The 20489-nt window shown below is 43.3% G+C and overlaps 1 protein-coding gene and 1 pseudogene across 1 annotated transcript; both read left to right on the forward strand.

The window, feature by feature from the left end:
- The first annotated feature begins 364 nt into the window (after positions 1-364).
- LOC146342609 (vomeronasal type-2 receptor 26-like) lies at positions 365-11677 on the forward strand (annotated as a pseudogene).
- Positions 11678-12126: 449 nt separating this feature from the next.
- On the forward strand, positions 12127-17363 carry LOC146342610 (vomeronasal type-2 receptor 26-like). The gene is made up of 2 exons (XM_084807929.1): positions 12127-12930; positions 16997-17363. Exons 1-2 carry the CDS (start codon positions 12719-12721, stop codon positions 17361-17363), a joined length of 579 nt encoding a protein of 192 aa, XP_084664055.1. The 5' UTR covers positions 12127-12718.
- The last annotated feature ends 3126 nt before the right edge of the window (positions 17364-20489 follow it).

Genomic DNA, 20489 nt, shown 5'->3' on the forward strand with positions numbered 1-20489 from the left:
ATTCTGGATCCTTAGGGATGAAAAGGTGCAGAAGTTATGTATACCCTTTTCAATTTTTGAGATATCTCCCCCCTCCCCCAGCTGTACATGTAATTATAATGTGATGGTCTTAATGGATGTTGAAATTCCATATGTTACCTTGGGGATTCTTCTGGATGAAAAGTTCCAGATGTTATTAAACTATATATATATATATATATATATATATATACACACACACACACACACACACACACGTATGTATGTCTTCATATACTCATATTCAGTTTCTGAAATATCTGCCCCCCTTTCCTTTTTTCAGATTTCATATGGCTCATTTGAACCAAAATTTAGAGTTCAAACTGATTTCTCTTCCTTTTACCGCATGGTCCCCAATGAAGATACTCAGTACCTGGGGATCATCGAGTTACTTCTTCATTTTGGATTGAAATGGGTAGGGCTTATCACAATGGATAATGAAGGTGGAGAGCGTTTTTTTGCAGGTTTTGGAGCCAATGTTTTCCCAGAATGGAATCTGTTCAGCATTCACAGAAATTGTTCCAAAGAACATACATTTCTTTAGCATAGATGAGATTATTGATGTCTATCTTAGTGATATTCCTGTTTTTATGAAGAGCAAAGCCAATGTAGTTGTTATTTATGGAGAAAATAGATCCATTGCACAGTTGATGGGCATTCTAATAGTAAGAATGCTCACTGCTTCAACAGCTGGTGAATTTGAGGAGATGAGCTTTGCAGGGAAAGTGTGGATTATGACAGCTCAAATTGATTTCACATTTATTGCCTTTCAAAAGATGTTTGATATGCAGACACTCCATGGTGCTATCACCTTCCCAATTGAATCAAAGCAGGTTCTAAGCTTCCAAGAATTTCTTCAAACCATCCACCCATCTGGGGCAAATGGAGGTGGTTTTATCAAGGATTTCTGGGAGCAAGCATTTGACTGTTCCATTCAAAATTCCCATGACCCAAATAAACTAAGTGAATCCTGTTCTGCAGAGGAGAGACTGGAAAGACTTGCTGCACCATTTTTTGAAATGGGCATGACCGGCCACAGCTACAGTATCTATAATGCTGTGTATACTCTTGCACATGCTTTGCATAACATGTACTCATCTAGAACCAACCACCCAGCAATGGAGGATGGGGGCGGATTGGCCCTTCATAATGTGGAACCTTGGCAGGTAATGTTTCCTTACTGAGAAAGGTCTATTTTCATAACCTGAGTGCCATATGATGGTGTGTATAACACCTCCAAATTTCTGTAAAACATGAACACTGTATTTTTGTCCCATTTACCTCCCTCAAATTATTCCGCTACTTTCCATGTATTGAAACCACAAATTTTTACAGCCTCAATTATTATTCAGGGACCATTCTGGATGTTCTCTCATCAACACCACTGACTGAGAAAGTTACACTGACCCCCATTTTTTCAGGTATTTAAAGTGGGATATACTCCCTTGTCATGAATCTCCTATCATAAAAGTATTGCATTCCATTGGAGAGGATCAAATGATCCATCTAGCTCAGCAACCTGTTTCCACAGGGGCCAGTCAAATGTCCCTAGAAAGCTCATGAGGAAGACATGAAGGCAATAAGCTCTTTCTGTTATTGGCCCTAGCAGAAGTGTTTCAGTGATGTAGTGTTTTTGAACTTCAAGGTTGGATATCCATCATGACTTGATGGAAAGGGCATTGACAGACCTTTTGTTTATGAATCTGTCCAATGTGCATTTGAAGCCATTAAAACTAGAAGCCATAATAATATCTTGGGCAGATTATGTGTGTGTGTGTGTGTGTTGTGATAAGCAATTCTCTTCCCTCTCCTGAATCTCCTGCTGATCAGTTTCATTAGATGAATTATCATCATAATAATCATTATAATATCAATTATCATCCTCATCATCCTCATCGGTGTATGCACTTTATTTTTTTCTGTGAAAAATACTTTCATTCTTGGGGTCCTTGGGGTCTCAGAGAAAGCAAGGATCTAAATCCAACTACAAAAGCTAGTTGAAAAATTTAACCTGATTACAACAAATACGCACATACAATAAAATATATACAACATACAATAAAAATAACTACAGCACTTTATATCCCACTGTTTATCTTTCTCTTCTGCCTAGCTTCACTCTTCGATTCAAAGGATCTCCTTCAACAACAATGCAGGAGATGAAGTTAAGTTCAATGAACATGGAGAATTAGCAGCTGGATTTGGTATTACAAACTTGGTCGCTTTCCCAAACAATTCCTATGTCAGAGCCAAGGTGGGAAGGCTGGATCCACTGGCTCCTCCTGGCAAAACGTTCATCATGAATGAGGACAGAATTCAGTGGAATAAACACTTCATTCAGGTGTAGAAATAGCCTCATTATCCCTTAATTGATGCAGTTCTTGGTCACTGAATGATCTACCTTTTTAGAAGTTGAAACCAGTACAGAAAAATTGGAGGGGCTAACTAAATTTTGAATGTGGCCAATGCCTGTCAGTCATACTTGCACTAGCCAGTCAGAAATGAGGCAGCATTCTACATTAAAGGAAAATAAGACAGGAATTGCAATTCTATACATTTTTAATTAGAAGTAATTCCCACTGAGATCATATGGAATTTCTCCCTGGTAAGTATGTATCTGCTGCTGAGGCACCACTGAGTTCACTGGATCCCAGGTTAGTGTGTAGAGGAGGCTGAAATCCAAGGCACACTTACTAATGAGTAAGTTCCCTTGAAAACTAATCACATGTACCTCTGAGTAAACATGAATTTCTGGTTATAGTGGTGGAATGCAATTCATCCAACTCACCCTTACCATAAGGCCAAAGCTCTCTCTCTCTCTCTCTCTCTCTCTCTCTCTCTCTCTCTCTCTCTCTCCCTCCCTCCCCACATACACCACCCCACTGCAATCAGGCTTTGTAAAAGCCTCCATTGTTTCCAAATGAGGCTTTTATAAAGTCTTAGTGTAGCTGAGGAGGAGGGAGTTTTGAGGGGAGTCACAGCATTGGGGAGGTTTACCCTTTCTCAGGCCAGCAGCAAACCCTCCAATGCTCCCTGTGAGGACCTGAGGCCTTTTTGACCCACCTCCTACTTCTAGTCACCAGGTCAGGTGTCTCTCCTCGCACTGCCACCTTTAGGCTCTCACCCACAACCCTTTGCTGGTGTAGTGTGATGCTTCACCACTCTCTCAGTTGCTGCCACCAATAACCCTTTTTTTTTTTTAGCTGCTTTCTTCCTATTTGGGAGCACGGACCAAGCAGCCGGCATGTGCGGGTTATTCCACGAAACCCTTCCTAATCACAAAAAAAGGGAACTATCTTTTAAAACTGAAAATAAGGAAGGTTTACTTGGTACAACAGGACTGGAAATAGGAACTGGGTTGGGATGAGGAAAGGATATCAGGAATGATGACTAAAATAAGTAAACACTATAAACTACACAATATAACTTGCTTTTAGCACTATTTTCAGAAACCTCTCATATGCTCTCTCTCACTATCTGACACACTATCCCACAGACTATCTCACTAGATGTTCTCACTCTTGTTTCCCAATCTCAACTCAGATTTCTCTAGCTGTACCTAATCTATCTTCCTCCCAGACTGATCTGACGCCCTAGAAGCACTCATCCTACCTTTCTCTGCACAAGCTAGGGGTGCACGAAAGCCACTTACCTGGTCTTGCAACTTGCTTCGCGGTGGGGGGGAGGTGCTTCGCTGCTCCCCCCAAAGTTCAGGCTGGGGGGGGAGGCTTCCCGCCTCGCCCGGCCGAAATTCAGGCCGGGGAGGAGGCGCCTCGCCTCGCCCGGCCGCGAAATAAAAAGTAAAACAAAAAACAAAAACGTCCCCGTGATAGGCTACGTGACGATTAACGTAGCCTATCACGGCTAGATTTGCAAAGTCAGCCGTGATAGGCTACGTAAATCGTCACGTAGCCTATCACGGGTGACTAAAAAAAAAAAAAAAAGCGCATACGCGAATGGCGGCCCCCATAGGGAGCCGCCATTCGCATTCCTTATTTGGTCGCTGTAGTCTACGTAAATCTTTACGTAGACTACGGCGAAAATAAGGGCAACGCAAATAGCGTTGCCCTTATTTTCGCCGTAGTCTACGTAATCTTTGCAAATCTTGGCTGACTTTGCAAATCTAGCCGTGATAGGCTACGTTAATCGTCACGTAGCCTATCACGGGGGCATTTTTTTTTTTTTACTTTTATTGGAATGGCGGTGGCGGCGGCAGCCGGTCGAAAGACCGGCTGCCGCCTCTGCCCCTGTCGAAGACCTGACGAACCGCCGCCGGGACCCGCCGCCGGGAGGGACATTCGGGAAAGGTAAGTCCCATCCCGGGGGGGTGCGGGGGCGGGGGGGGTGCGGAGAATTTCTCCCCGAAACTACTTCGGGGGGCCGAACACGTTGGCACTTGGCCCCCCGAAGTTTCGGGGAGAAATTCTCCCCCATCCCTAGCACAAGCTCTCCTCCAAGCAGACTGCATTCCACTCTCACTTATCTCCCAATCTGATCTCAGACTTATCTAGCTGTACCCAATCTACCCTCCCAGACTGATCTGACTCCCTAGAAGCAATCACCCCACCCTTTTCTGCGCAAGCTCTCCTCCAATCACAAGCATTCCATTCTCACTCAGCCACTCCCCCTTTCCTCCACTGGCCAGACTGTCATTCTTGCTCACACTCTACCAAACCCCCTCCTCACATTCACCTGCCAATCATTCCAGACACATACCAGCCACCCTACACATACACAAACCTTTACTATATGCATATCGTGCATGTGGAATTGCCGCACTCCCCATGCTGCAATTTGACTTTAAAATGGCTATACCAATGGAGGCTTTTTAACAGGCTTATTGCAGCAGAATCCCAGAGTTTAGGAAGGGGGGGTTATCCCTATCCAATCAAAATCCCCCCCCCTGCTGCAATTAGACTTTTAATTGGACCTAATGCAGATTTATTTAAAGGCCTCATTTCAGTGTGGGAGAAAGGTGGGGAAATCCCTTATCTTCAATTACTGATCAGAGATAAGGGCAGCATGGAAACTGGCTGGCCAGATGGGGACCTCCTGTCGGCCATATCCACCCCATGGTCCAGAGCTTCCCCGTCCCTGCTGTATAGGTCTTCTCTGAATTTCAGGCAGCCATGGCTAACTAAGCAGAGATAACCTTTCTCATCATGCACTGCTTGTGAACTTGTCAGAGTAGAGGCAAGAACCATTGAGTCTGTCTAAGCAAGTTAATGGAGGGCTTCTTCAGTTCATATCAGGCCTAGTCCAGAATAAATGTGCTACCTGTAATACCACATTCTCCCTAGTGTAAAGTCGGCTGCACCCTTTCAGTGCCAGCAGAATGGTTGCTCTGAAATTTTTGGGTCCTTTCAGGCCTTATATCATCATGGAAACTTAGGAACCTGCATTATACCAATTGAACATTTCTACAAATGTACTATTATCAACCATGACTACCAGTAGTTCTCCAGGATCCAAAGAAGTGAACTTTCCCATGAGCTTCTACCTGGTCCTTCTAATTGGAGATATATGGAATTCCATCTGTGATGACATGCAAGATATATAGTCTACAACAGAGCAATTCTCCATTCCCAGTGGAGACTGCACCAGATCAGCAATAGAGTTTGTCCTTGTTATTCAAACTTGTGTGCTGATGGTGATAAGGCCTTTTGACCATCATCAGCTCCTAAACAGCAAATAGCAGTACGCAGGTAATGACTTCATTCCCCATTTCTCCTTGATCCAATCAGCCTTGTGGGTCTGGTTTGGGTAAGTCTCTCTACACCATTGAATGGCTTGCTTTGGCTACTTGGGATCTGTGGCACATTCTCTCCTCACCCCCCTCATGTCGTGCTTTGCCTTCCAACATGCTCTTAACCTGCCAGTTGTGACATATATATGTAGTAAAGGAATCAATCTGTATGGAGCCCAACATCACCTGTCTGCCAGAGCAAGTTATGGGGGAAAAAAAGTATCCCTTCCTTCTGTCCATTTAGTAATGGAAAACAAAACAAAACTTCCCACGTGGTCCTGTTTGTAGCTGTTAGAGGAAAGAAGGCTTCCTTCAGAATCCAGATCTCTTTCTGAAATGATGAAAACAAAAAGAAACACAGATTTGCACAAATTGAAGCAAACAATAAGGAATGTTAATAATAATAATAATAATAATAATAATAATAATAATGGTTAGTACCAATGCTTTTTTTAACTTGTTCATAAATTACCTGTAATTAAGAGTGAGCAGAGAAGTGCTAAAATTTGCTGATGACACTAAATTATTTAGGTTGGTCAAAACAAAAAGGGATTGTAATCCAGATCTCTACAGTCTGGGAGAATGGGCATTAAATTAGCAAATGCAGTTCAATGAAAGCAAGTGTAAAGTAATGTACATTGGGGCAAAAAATCCCAAACTTAATGCATGTGATAATGGGAACTGGGGTCGTAATGACAGACTGAAACAGAGATCTTGGGGTTGTGCTGGATAGCTCAATGAAAATGTTAACCCTGTGTGTGGCTACTTTGAAAAAGGAGAATTCCATGTTGGGCATAATTAGGAAAGGAATTGAAAATAAAACTGCCACCATCATACTGTCCTTATACAAAAATCTGGTGTGACCACATTTGGAATACTGTGTACTATTCTGGTCACTGCACTCACAAATTTTATTGCAGTTGAGTTGGAGAAGGCAGAGAAAATGGCAACAAAAATCACCAAGGGGCTGGAGCAATCCTCAGTGAGGAAAGGTTAGAACATCTGGGCCTGTTTAGCTTAGGAAAAGCTGCTAACGGGGAGACATGATAGAGATATACAAAATTATGCTTAGGTAGAGAAAGGGGATAATACCAGGATCATTCCATGAAGCTGAATGCTGGAAGATTCAGGACAGATAAAATTAAGTACTTCACACAGCACACATATAATTATGGAGTTTGCTACCACAAGATGTTGTGATGGCCACCAACTTGTATAGCTTTAAAAAGGGATTAGACACGTTCATGGAGGAGAAGACTATATGGCTACTAGTTATGATATGCTCCACCAGTATCAGAGGTAGTATGCTTCTGTATACCAGTTGCTGGGGAATACGAGCAGGAGGGTGCCATTCCACATATATCCTTCTGGTGGGCTTCCCACAGGCAGCCGGTTGGCCACTATGTGAGCAGAATTCTGGGCTAGATACACCACTGGTATGATTCACCATGGCTATAAGAAAAACATTTCTTTTTATGTTATCAGATAATCCTATCCTGTCAGGATAGGGGAGGTGGCAGCAGTAAAATCTACCCTTCTCCACCACATGAAGTGTACTGAGGACTGGAGCCTTATTGTTATTTCTTCATGTCATCACCCTTGTCATTTACCAAGTACATCATTTTGAAAGCAATGTTCCCCAAACAGTGTAATTTCTTTTGTTCAAGGGCAGGTCCCTCCTTTCTCTCTGTGTAATGACAAGTGTCATCCTGGCTACAGCAGAAAAAAGGAGAGGGAGAAATTTTGTTGCTACAATTGTGCTTCATGTCCCGAAGGGAAGATCACAAACCAGATGGGTAGGAAATATATTGTTAACCAATGTGACTTGGATCAAATATTCAGACAATAATGTGGGATCAATGGCAAAAGGTGTGATATAGAATATACATACATGTCCATAATTGCTGGACTTTGGACAATTTGAAAAATAAGCTAAAGAATATGTTTATTATCCAGCCCTGATTATCTTCCATTATTTGCTTAGTAATTTGAATATAGAAGTTGGGACCCAGAACATGCTGCAATGTATCTCCTGTCCCTAACAGGAGGGCCCAGTGTCAAGGATCCTGAGAGTAAGTCCTATTGAATTCAGTTGGGTTTACTTCTGAGTAAACATGCTAGGATTACAATACATGGCTGCAATTGTATATTTATTATTTACTACTATTCCTATCCTGCCTTTTAGAATACAAATCTTTCCACGGCAGCTTACATGTAAAATCCTCCATCATAAATGTAATCAAACTAAACAGTATATATTAAAAAGAAAGAAACATAGCAATCAATCAGGATATGTCCCACTGGATGGATTGTGGTAAATGTGGCAGGGTATTGTCTCTCTTTTCTGGGATCCTTCCCACAGTGTAAATAATGGAAATTCGCCCTGTGCAAGGGACAGTGCAGCTAAATGAGACTCTCGGATTTACTTTGTCTGCCTCCCTCTTTCTCTCCTCTCCCATATATATGGAAAAGTCCATGAAATAGACTGTGTTGAATGGTTATTATTTCTAGGAGGAGCCATCTGCCTCCCAGGGGCAGTGTGGAAATAAGAACCCCTCGTTTTGTTTTGTTTTAATTTTACTGTTAAGAAGGCTGAATGTATTCAGAGGCTCTAGGCCTCAGTTGTGTTTATACTGAAATAAAGAGTTCAAGTAACTTTAGCTTGGCCAGATGAAAAGGAGGACAGCCAGGGCTCCGACATCTCTATGAGTTATGTAGAAGAAGCGGGAATTTCAGCTTGTATGTCAAGCTACAGCTACTGAATTTCCCTCTTCTACAATGCTATTAAGTGTGGAGGGGCTCTGTCCTCTTTTTAAAATCACCACATTAAGTTAATTCCAAAAACTCTAGCTGTAAGTCCCATTAAACTAATTAATAATGAACAGGTCCCATTGAACTTAACAAGAATGAGTTGATAGATCATCCAAGTTGAACAATATATTATTTGACATAATTAAAATTGAACCAGATGATATAGATTCTTAATTCCCAAGTGATTTCTGCACCTTTTACAAATCTGAAACTACTTGTTGAATCTTGAAGCAAGGTTCCCAGCCTAGGCGCAATTTTCCCCAGATCCACCACTGGGACAGAGCCCTATGGTGTTGGAGGTATAAAGTAGCAATTACTAGCTCTTAAACAGCCCTTGGAGGTAAGGTAGAAATATCATAACTACCCCCTGAGGTTTACAGAAGGCAGCAGCTATCTGTCACTGTCATGTATGGTGAGGGACACAGGGATGTCAGAGAATTCCGCCACGGATCTCGGTGAGGCCGAATGCCAGTGCATTCGGCCCCCCAAAAATCTGTGGCAGAATGGCCTGCCACCCCCTTGCCCCCCCGCAGATCCCCCCCGGGACGAGACTTAGCTGGGGTGGATGTTCCGGGCGGCGGCGGCTCCGACGGTGGCGGTGGCTGGTCTTCCAACTGGCTGTCGCCGCCGCCATTTGCAGTCTTGTCGGATTTTTTTTTACAAGACGTGATAGGCTACATAAAGATTTACGTAGCCTATCATGGCTGGGTAAAAAAAAAAAAAAAACGCGTACCCAAATGGCGGCGGCTACGGCTGCTGCCATTTGCGTTCCTTATTTTTGGCCGTCTTAGTCTACGTAAATATTTACGTAGACTAAGACGGTGAAAATAAGGGGAACACAAATAGCGTAGTGGGCACTATTTGCATCCCTTTTTGATTCGCCGTTTTAGCCTACGTAAATATTTTTAGCCACCTCACTTGGTCTCCTATCACATTGGACTCCTATCACATTGTTTGCTAAAGAAAAGGGGGGAAAATCACATTATGATCTCCTTCCTCTAGGAGCTGCAAACACTCCATATGACATGAGGAGAGGTGCATCTTTGCCTTCAGAGCAATTATAATATCTTTAATATTATCATATTTTCCTCTTCTAGACATGGATGATTGTATCAGCTGCCTAGAAGATCATTACCCAAACAAGCACAGAAATCACTGTGTTCCCAAGATTAAAATTTTCCTTCCTTCAGCTCTTCTCTTTTCTCTGATCACAGCTCTTGTGCTGGCAGTCTTCATTAAGCAACGCGACACTCCCATTGTCAAAGCAAACAATGAAAGCCTTACCTATGTCCTGCTCATGTCTCTTCTTCTTTGCTTCCTCTGCTCCTTGCTCTTCCTTGGAAAGCCAAATAGGATTTCCTGTCTCCTCCGACAAACAGCTTTTGGTATCATCTTCTCTGTTGCAGTTTCTTCTGTTTTGGCCAAAACCAGTGTTGTGGTTGTGGCTTTCATGGCCTCCAAGCCAGGGAACATTTTTTGGAAATGGGTGAGGAAAAGATTGGCACATTCTATTGTCATTTCCTGTTCTCTTGCTCAAGTAGGCATTTGTGCTGTTTGGTTGGCTATTTCTCCCCCATTCCCAGATTTGGACATGCGCTCAGTGTTTGGAGAAATCAATGTGGAATGTAATGAACGTTCAGTCACCATGTTCTATTGTGTCTTGGGGTACATGGGATTTCTGGCCATTCTTAGCTTCACGGTGGCTTTTCTAGCAAGGAAGTTACCTGACAGTTTCAATGAAGCCAAGTTCATCACCTTCAGCATGTTAGTTTTTTGTAGTGTCTGGCTGTCTTTTGTTCCAACCTACCTAAGCACAAGAGGAAAATACATGGTAGCTGTGGAAATCTTCTCTATCTTAGTTTCCAGTGCTGGGTTATTGGTCTGCATCTTTTCCCCCAAATGCTACATTATTTTAGTGAGACCAGATTTCAACAGGAGGGAGCACCTAATAAGGAGAATGCATTGAATTATCTGATCATCATTCCATTTGCTCTGCTAATAGAATTAGTTAATTGTGTTACCTCAGAAGTATTTCTGTAATATAAATCAGAGAGCCTGCACAAAATCTGATCTTGGGCAACTCTGTAGAAAGCATCACACCTCTGAATCAAATGTAGAATGAAATCTCTTCCAACTATGGTTGCTTCTTGACTGATGTCCATGATGGAGGCTGGTGGTAGAAGTTAGGGAATAAACACCAAAGACCTCTGACACTGTATGACCACCACCTTGTTGTTTAACAATTTCAATAAAGGACTGTTACTTTTGAAAGTTAGTTCTGGACATGGCAATAGTAGTATGTACTAGAGAAACAATACAAAGGATTGTAATCCAGCTCCCCAAAGTTCCCCATTGGCACAAATCCTAGCAGGTATATAGCAGTGTAGAATATTCAAATGTACACATACATTATCTTAATAATTCTTATTACAATACCTGTATGACTGGTCTGGCACACCTCTGGTGGGCCTAAGGAAAACACTTGGCTACAGCGCCTTTTCTGCACTCCATACCCCTCCTTATATGGGGTATAAAGAGACTCTTTGCCAGTCTTCTACTTTGGCATACTTACTATAGAGGGGAGAGCGGGGGAATGATGCCACAGAGCATGCCATCTATGCCAGGAGGGGTTCAGGGAAGGGGCAGTCAGACATTCCTTCACCTTTGTGATATGGATTGAAACTCGTCGGCCCAGCGGCTAAGATTTGGCCAGAGACCGCACTTTGCTGTGGTATGTTTTCCCTGTTAAGAAAGTGTAGCTGACTTGCCTAGGCCCATAGCTCCTACAATATAGCTAAAGGGACCAGATCAGTTCTGCCCCATCCTTTCTTCACACCACTTCCTTCCTGGAATGGGGGAAGGAGGCAGGGTGGGCAAAGCTGAAGTGGTCAGGCCACCTTCAGTGCTTCAAAAGCAGAGCAAAGGGGATTCTGCTGGCCAACATCATCGCATCTACACAATTATCCTGACAAGAACCCTGTGAAGTGCATTAATCTGAGAGACGGTGCCTGGCTCAAAGTCATCAAGTGAGCTTCATGTCTCAATAGGAACTTCATTTCAATCCTGGCTTCTCCCATCCTTGTCCAAGGTTCTAATCACATGCCCAAAACCTCTGTTATAATGTGACATGATGTTGTATTGGGATTAACTAATGGGCAGAACTTTAATAAATACTTGAAAGAAAATCTGCCAGAGAATATGGGCAACTTCCTACCAGACACCCAATATGGATAAACATTTGGCTTACAGAGGCATCTTTGCATTGCCACCTGTTGCAACACCAAGCTTCTGAGTCTGAAATAAGAGACAGGAGATGGGCCTGCAGATGGACCTCTGTAACCACTGAGACTTGGACCTTTTGGATGAAGTGGATTCTTGACACAATCCATTTTATTGCTGCATATAATTGTGGTAACTTAAAAATGGACATATGCATTCCTTCTCCAGACTGGGGTTACTGCTGCAGAAGCTCAAAAGATTAATGTCCAAACAAAGTATAAGATTAAATAAATGACACAATTTCCATTGCTTTTCCATGCATGCCCATTTCCTCCTTGATCCCATCCCAAAGGCCACTGTAGGTTATTCTGAAATCAACACCCATTGTGCCTGTCCCAGTAAGGAACAGAAGAACATTGTGGTAAGAACTATCAAGTGTGTCGCCTCAATACCGGAGGGAGCTCAAGAACATCACCAGCATGATTATCACCCTGTAATTATAAACATTACTATCTTTTATTCACCTGATTAAAGCTCCAGTGGCTTCCCAGAAGCCACTAGAAAGAAAAATAACAACCTAACAAGGTTCAGATCAATAGAACCTGTGCTGTGTCACTGGCTGCTAAAAGTCACATTGCAGGGCTTTGTCACTAGGACTGTATAGTTCTCCTATTTGCATTGCATAGGTGAGACTTGAAATAATTGTCTCTCCACTGGCATTCAAGGCACAATTTTAGAGCAGACATGAGGCTAAGCATAAGGATGGCAGCAGCCTCTTTCAGAAGTACATTAGCAGAACTCAACTTCTAGCCAAGCCAGCTTCTTTAAACCAGTCGCAAAGCAGCTAGTGATGCTGCTGCTGTAAAGTGAGCAAGAACATCAACATTTTCAGGAAAGATTTGGCCTCTGGCATTGGGGTTTGTGATGCTGCTGCTGCTGGTGGTTTTCTTCCTTCCTCACCAAGTGTGCACAGTGAGTACTATGAAATGTGCACCAACTGACCCGCTTCCTATTCCACATGAGTGGCACCAGCCAAATGAAGTCATCATTGGTGCGGTTGCATCTCATATCAATTATATGTTCCATCGAATTTTCTTTGATAAACACCCTTCGGAGGAGTCAATTAGGTTTCCATTGTAAGGATCTTTTTTCCCCCTGAGTATCTCATGAATGTCAATTTGGTGTTATCGATTCTTTCTTCTTTTATGTTGGCAAATTGATTGAATTTTTGAAAAAAGAAGTGTATATAATTTTGTGTACAGATATGAATGAATACGTTGCTGCTAACTTTGGTTGCTATGAAAAAGTGAAATGCACAGAATCAAGTATACAAACATTACAGCCACACTGGCAGGCAGGATGACCTGTTACAACGTTCAGTTTTTGCCATGAATTTCCACTCTAGCCTATGCATCTTATAGTCTTATTTGATGAGGGGTCTCATGTTCTGAAATTTTGGAACCTGCATTGGTTGGTCCCAGAAAGGTGGTATGGAAATACAATAAATGTGTGAAGTGAATACATTTATAAAGTGAATAAATGCCCTGAAAATGTACATACATGTTGACCCTTACCGTCTGTAAGTGTGTTATGGGAAATTAATGCACCAAATGCTCACACTACTTGGCATGTTCTACGTTTGTGTCATTCTATGTTTTGGAGAGATGTGCATGATCTGAAAGGGGAGGGGATTTATGGGGACAAAACTGCCTCAATATCATCTTGTGCTGCGTTCACAAGGTAGGAATTATTGGTGTTTTCTTTAGAAGAATATCACTGCGAATGCGTTACAACCCAAAACTGGCCCTGTATTTCCAAATAACTAAAGGTTTGATTTTGACTGTGCCCTTATGAAAAAAGCAATTGAACAAGGTTTCAATTATATATAAAAAAGGGAATGTTAGGGTATGGTATTAAGTCCCTAATCACGTATAAGAAACAATTGAAGATGCTTGAATGGTGGAAGTTATTGATCTCTTCTCCCTCCATTGACGGTAGTAAAGTATTCTAGCAAATGGTTTCAGGTGGAGGAGTTAAAGGCCCCTATGGAATTCCTGATTTCTGCATTCTGCCATGTGCCTGGGAACAATCTTATGGCCACTAGATACCGTCTAGAGGGTCATAGGGTTTTTTCAGTTTGTGGGCACTGAGGTCGGAGCCCTGCCTCCTCATAGCTGCTGCCATTCTCTCTATGCCAGCTACTTCTCTGTGCTTGTAAAATGGAGTGCAGAGATAGGAGAAGGGGGATGGTTCTGGCAGCAGGGAGGGAAGGAGACTGTGGGAAGCATTTTACGCGACTTCCCATGTGCCACCTCCATGCCCCCCGCTCCAAATTCCCCAGCTAGATGCACAAAATCATGCTTTTAGCCATCAACTCAGGGCAGCCAGGGCACAGAGGAGATGATCCCTTCTGAGCTCCAGCTCACGATAGTCTCCAGCCTCTGGCAGCAATCTTCATAGGATTTCACCCTTCATGACAACTATTTTTCTGATTAAAAAGTAGAAAACGCATCAGTGCTCCCCAAATGGGGTGCAGTGCAGTCACCGCTCAGGAAGTTAGGGATTTAATTTTGCATCTGATATCAAGGGAAGTGCCTGGTCCTGATTTTATCTCCCTCCTCCCTGAATTATTTAAGGTCAATGTGGGTTGATCCCCCCCCCCAGTCTGCTCTTTTTACTTTTATTAACAAAAATGGCAATATGCCTGAAACATGGGTTAATCATAAATCATAGAATCATAGGGTTGGAAGGGGCCTACGAGACCATCAAGTCCAACCCCCTGCTCAGTGCTGGAAGCCTGATTCCCAGATGGTTCCCAATCCAAGTACTAACCAGGGCGGACCCTGCTGAGCTTCCAAGATCAGACAAGATCAGGCACATCCTGCCCTTAGAGACACAGTGTGAAAGTTTGATGTGAATTACTACAGACCCCACTACTACAGACCTATAAGCCTGCTGTCTGTCACTGGTAAATGGCATGACAGTGTTCTATATATTCAATATGAGGCTTGGCTCAAGACAGACAATATTCTCGGTGGGAAGCAGACAGGTTTCAGAAATGGTGGTTCTACCATAGACCACTGTTTTATTCTATTGCACCTTGCAGGAAGAAAAAAAATCTGTTTCTGTCATGAAGAGGCTAGTTGTAGCCTTTGAGGATCTTAGATCAGCCTTTGATCTACTACCTGGAGAAAGGCTGTGCACTAAGTGAAAGACTGCAACAACTGACAATAGGTTCCTTTATCTTACAAAGCAATTATAATTGGAAACGTCCATGCAAATTTGGTGCAGAGTTGGTGGCCATTTTCAAATTCAAGAAAGTCATCCAGAGGAGTTAGACAGGAGTGCATTTTAGTTCCCCTTCTGTTTAATCATTCCACTAATGATCTCTCTCCAAGTTTTAACCCCCCTTAAATTTTTACAACGAAACTTGCAGAAAAACAGGTGCCCTTACTACTTTACGCAGATGAAGCAGCTTATCTGTCTCAAACACAAATTGGTTTAAAATGTTTATTAAAGGAATTAGCCAATTACTGTAACAATGAAGCCCTCTCAATCAAGTATAAGCCTAAGTTTTTAATATTTTCAAAAAGTAACAAAAATATAGTTGGTCTCTACATGGACATTTATTTGAACAGGCCTCAACATTTAAGCATTTAGGGGTTTTTCCCCCCATTCTTCTCTATCCTAGACATTCTATAGGAATTATGCTATTGATAATGCATGCAACAATATGGCTGCCATTCAGCATTTCTTTTATCAGAAAGGGAAAGTCATATCCCTTCAGTCTTGCAAGATTTAAATGCCAAATCAGTAAATCACTTGCTCAGCTTCTATATGGCACTCAAATCTGGGTTTTGAGCTACAATTCAAATGCTGAAAAAGTTAAATGACAATTTTTGATGTCCCCAAACATGTGACAGCTGCATCTTTGAAACTGGAACCAGGACTGGAGTCTATAGAAGGCATGGTCTGGTCTCTGAAACTTTGTCTTCACTCAATTTTTCCTGTTTCACCATCCAATTACTTAACATTGGTCCACTTAGATCTGTATGTAGGGATGGACAACCCCCTCAACATCTGGGTTCTACAGATGCCCACCAAGCCCCTGCCCCTGCTCATACACCACTGGACCTGTGCCCAATCACCAAACCATCCACACTCAACCTGGGCCAGTAAATGGGGCTTTTACACCTGTAACCTTGTGTATATTGGCCATTCACAGCGCCATTTCGCATAAGGCCAAATTTGTGTATATCTGCACCCACCATTTTTTTCAAAATGGCGGCTGCAGAGATTGCAAGATGGGCCCAGGGTGGGTGCTGACAGCTTGGCAAGCAAGGGTGGGGGTCAAGTGGGGCATGGGGCACAGTGGGTGTGGCTTGGGGCAGCCATGCGGGGGGGATCCACCAGACACAATCGGGCAGCACCATTCCTATCTATATGTAAACGTATGGATGAAGATGCTAAGCAACAAGTATTACTCAGGGTTCTCCCCATCATCACTGCTTTTCTTAAATGGCCCTGATATAGCTAGATCTTGTATACTACAGCAGATAATATTAAAGATATAGATTTTCAGGTGTCACTTGCAGCAGCAAATAAGACCTCCTTTTCCCCAGCATTTGGCATTATTCATCCAGCTTCTGTTACCTCTGAAATCAAATACTTGCAAATATTAAGCATCTCAAAATGTAGGAGGGAATTCACCCTTGCATACTGTTTCTGAAGACATTTGCTGAATTAAAATGGAAGCAAATGTTGAAACTTTCCTGTCTTTGTCTGCCTCCACTCCTATGTGGATCCCAAACTGCAAATGACAACTAGATGAGAAAGGTATTCAAATGTGGTGCATGAACTGTAGGATATAAAATGACATCAGTACCAAAGCATATGTTTGTCAAAAAAGCAATAGCTACATAAGAAGAAATTTGTGTCAGCCTTTGTTTACTCTGTTAAATTCCCTAGACGGATATTTGAATCTCTGGCAAGAAATGCTGAAGATGAACAAAAATAACATTAAAGAAAGTGAATCCAACTTTTCAATAGGACTTAGTCATAACTAATTTTGGTTGTTATACCCTCTCTTTATAGTTAGACAGCTGCATAGTGGACCAGTATTGTGATAAAATTATGTTGTGCACTCTTTAATTCTTACATGAAACAACAACAACAACAACAACAACAACACATTATTTGCAGTGTGGTGACTAAGTTCTACCAGCACATCTTGGCCTTGGTGTTTGCTGTTCATGAGATCAATGAGAATCCCAAGATCTTGCCCAATGTCACACTTGGCTTCCACATCTATGACAGTTATTTTGATTCCAGGAAGACCTACCGTAACACTCTAGACCTGCTCTGCAAATCACAGACATTTGTTCCTAACTATCAATGTGACATCAAGAAAAATCTAATAGGAGTCATTGGAGGACTTGATTCTGATACATCCTCACGCATGGCAGATATCTTAAGTCTTTACAAGATTCCACAGGTAGGAATTGTTCTTGCGGGTTGTGGTGCTTTTCCCAAACCGTACAATTTCCACAATTTCCTTTCCCAATTTTGAACCAATCGCTTGTTCCATGTCCGGTTCTTACTCTTGCTTCTTGACCCTCATACAGGTTTCTCAGGAGACAGGTAAGGTGGTCTGGTACTCCCATCTTTTTAAGAATTTGCCACCATTTGTTGTGATCCACACAATCAAAGGCTTTAGCGTAGTCAATGAAGCAGAAATAGATGTTTTTCTGGAATTCTCTTGCTTTCTTCATGATCCAGTGAATGTTGGTGATTTGATCTCTAGTTCCTCTGCCTCTTCGAAATCCTGCTTGTACTTCCTGTAGTTCTCAGTTCACATACTGCTGAAGCCTAGCTTGTAGGATTTTGAGCATAACCTTGCTGGCATGTGAAATGAGCGCAATAGTACGGTAGTTCGAACACTCTTTGGCATTGCCCTTCTTTGGAATTGGAATGTAAACTGACCTTTTCCAGTCTTGCAGCCACTGTTGAGTGTTCCAGATTTGTTGGCATATTGAGTGCAGCACTTTAACAGCATCATCTTTTAGGATCTTAAATAGCTCAGCTGGAATACTGTCATCTCCACTAGTTTTGTTGTTAGCAATGCTTCCTAAGGCCCACTGGACTTCACTCTCGAGGATGTCCGGCTCAAGTGCAGTGAGCGCACTATCATGGCTATCAGGGACATTAAGACCTTTCCTGTATAGTTCTTCTGTGTATTCTTTCCACCTCTTCTTAATCTCATCTGCTTCTGTTAGGTCCCTTCCTTCTTTGTTCTTTATCATGCTCGTCTTTGCACAAAACGTTCCCTTGATATCTCAAATTTTCTTGAAGAGATTGCTAGTCTTTCCCATTCTATTGTTTTCTTTTATTTCTTTGCATTGTTCATTTAAGAAGGCCTTCTTGTCTCTCCTTGCTATTCTCTTGAACTCTGCATTCAGTTGGGTATATCTTCCCCTTTCTCCCTTGCTTTTCACTTCCCTTCTTTCCTCAGCTACTTGTAAAGCCTCATCAGACAGCCACTTTCCTTTCTTGCATTTCTTTTTCTTTGGGATGGATTTCGTTGCTGCCTCCTGAACAATGTTACGGACCTCCGTCCATAGTTCCTCAGGCACTCTGTCTATCAGGTCTAATCCCTGAAATCTATTCCTCACCTCCTCTGTATATGCATAAGGGAAATGATTTAGGTCACACCTGAACGGTTTAGTGGTTTTCCCTATGTTCTTCAATTTAAGCCAAAATGTTGCAAGAAGCTGCTCATGATCTGAGCCACAGTCAGCTCCAGCTCTTGTTTTGACTGACTGTATAGAGCTTCTCCATCTTTGGCTGCAAAGGACATAATCAATCTGATTTTGATATTGACCATCTGGTGATGTCCATGTGTAGAGTCACCTCTTGTGCTGTTGGAAAAGAGTGTTTGCTATGATCAGCCGAGGGCTGGGGATCAGGGAGGGGGAGTGGCTGTTATCTACCGAGAGTCCTTGGTCATCACCTGACCCCCGGTCTGGGAGACCAAGGTTGCTGAGTGCATGTACTGGAGTTTGGACCCAAAGGGAAGTCTGGGGATTCTGCTCATGTACCGTCCACCCTGCTGCATGACTGACTCCCTGGCCGAGGTGCCTGAGGTGGTCTCTGATGTGCGTGTACAGTCCCCCAACTTATTGGTGTTGGGGGACTTCAACGTACATTCAGAGGCCATCCTCATGGGGGCGCCTCAGTAGGGATGTCAGAGAATTCCGCCACAGATCTAGGTGAGGCCGAATGCCAGTGCATTCGGCCCCCCAAAATCCATGGCGGAACGGCCTGCCACCCCCCTGCGGATTCCCCCCAGGATGAGACCTCGGGCGGATGTTCTGGACGGTGGCGGCTCCATCAGCGGTGGCGGCGGCGGCGGCTGGTCTTCCATCCAGCTGCCACCACCTCCATTTGCAGTCTGGTCGCTTCTGTGTGTGTGTTTTTTTACATAGGAGTGATAGGCTACGTAAAGACTTATGTAGCGTATCATGGCTGGGTTAAAAAAAAAACGCGTATGCAAATGGCGGCAGCTACAGCTGCCGCCATTTGCGTTCGTTATTTTTGGCTGTCTTAGTCTATGTAAATATTTACATAGACTATGACAGCAAAAATAAAGGGGAACTCAAATAGCGTAGCGGGTGCTATTTGCGTCCCTTTTTAATTTGCCGTTTTAGCCTACGTAAATCTTTACATAGGCTAAAATGGTGAATCAAAAAGGGACGCAAATAGCACCCGCTATGCTATTTGTGTTCCCCTTTATTTTCACCATCATAGTCTACGTAAATGTTTACGTAGATTCAGACGGCCAAAAATAACGAACGCAAATGGTGGCGGCCGTAGCCGCCACCATTTGCGTACACGGTTGTTGTTGGTTTTTTCCCAGAGCCCTCCGTGGCTGGAAATCTGGCTGTGGACAGCTCTGGGCTGGGCTGGGCCTGGCCGGCTGCTCCGCGGAGCTGCCGCGGAGCACAGCTGGCCATCGAGGATTCCGGGAGGGAGGAACGGATCGCCTCCCCCCCCATTGAGGATTCCGGGGGGAGGGACGGAATGCCTCCCCCCCATCAACATAATCCTCGAAAGGTAAGTCACTTAAGTACATCCCTACCACAACTCCTCTGCAGGGGTGGAGGACCTATTAAAATGGTCTGCCCTAGGCGTCTTATGGATTCGAATGGATTCCTGAACGCGCTTGGGGATTCTCTGGGGCACGCCAACAGCCACTCGGTCGAGACCCTGGGGGGGGGCTGGAATGCCGCAATCACTGGGGCATTACATCGGGTGGCTCCGAAACGCCCTCTCCCCCTGAACAGGGCTCGGACTGCACCATGGTTCAATCCACGGTTACAAGCTCTGAAACAGGAGGTGAGACAGCTAGAGCGCCAGTGGCAGAAGTCTCGCTCCAAATGATCAGACACGGGCTAGAGCTGTATCTTCAGCCTGTTGAAGGCAGCAAAAAAGGAATATTATGCTGCCTCTATCGCATCTGCAGAGTGCTGTCCCAGGAGGCTGTTCCAAGTGGTCCGGAGCCTGGTTGGTCCTGTGGCTCCTGAACCACTGGAGCATTCTAAGGCCTCCTGTGAGGCCTTAGCAAGGCACTTTGCAGATAAAATTGATCAGGTTAGGAGTGTTACTCCGCATGCTGTGGATACAGTTAGTGAGCAAG

The sequence above is a fragment of the Heloderma suspectum genome, chromosome 6, assembly GCF_057233095.1.
Source record: "Heloderma suspectum isolate Gila_16-S chromosome 6, 16-S_ref, whole genome shotgun sequence".
Taxonomy (NCBI): Eukaryota; Metazoa; Chordata; class Lepidosauria; order Squamata; family Helodermatidae; genus Heloderma; species Heloderma suspectum.

What these genes read in the sequence shown, in the direction of transcription:
- LOC146342610 (XM_084807929.1), top strand. Translation starts at nt 12,719, where the DNA reads ATGCTGCTGCTGCTGGTGGTTTTCTTCCTTCCTCACCAAGTGTGCACA. An exon ending in GAGTCAATTAGGTTTCCATT is followed by an intron (nt 12,931 to 16,996) that starts GTAAGGATCTTT and finishes CATTATTTGCAG; the next exon opens with TGTGGTGACTAAGTTCTACC.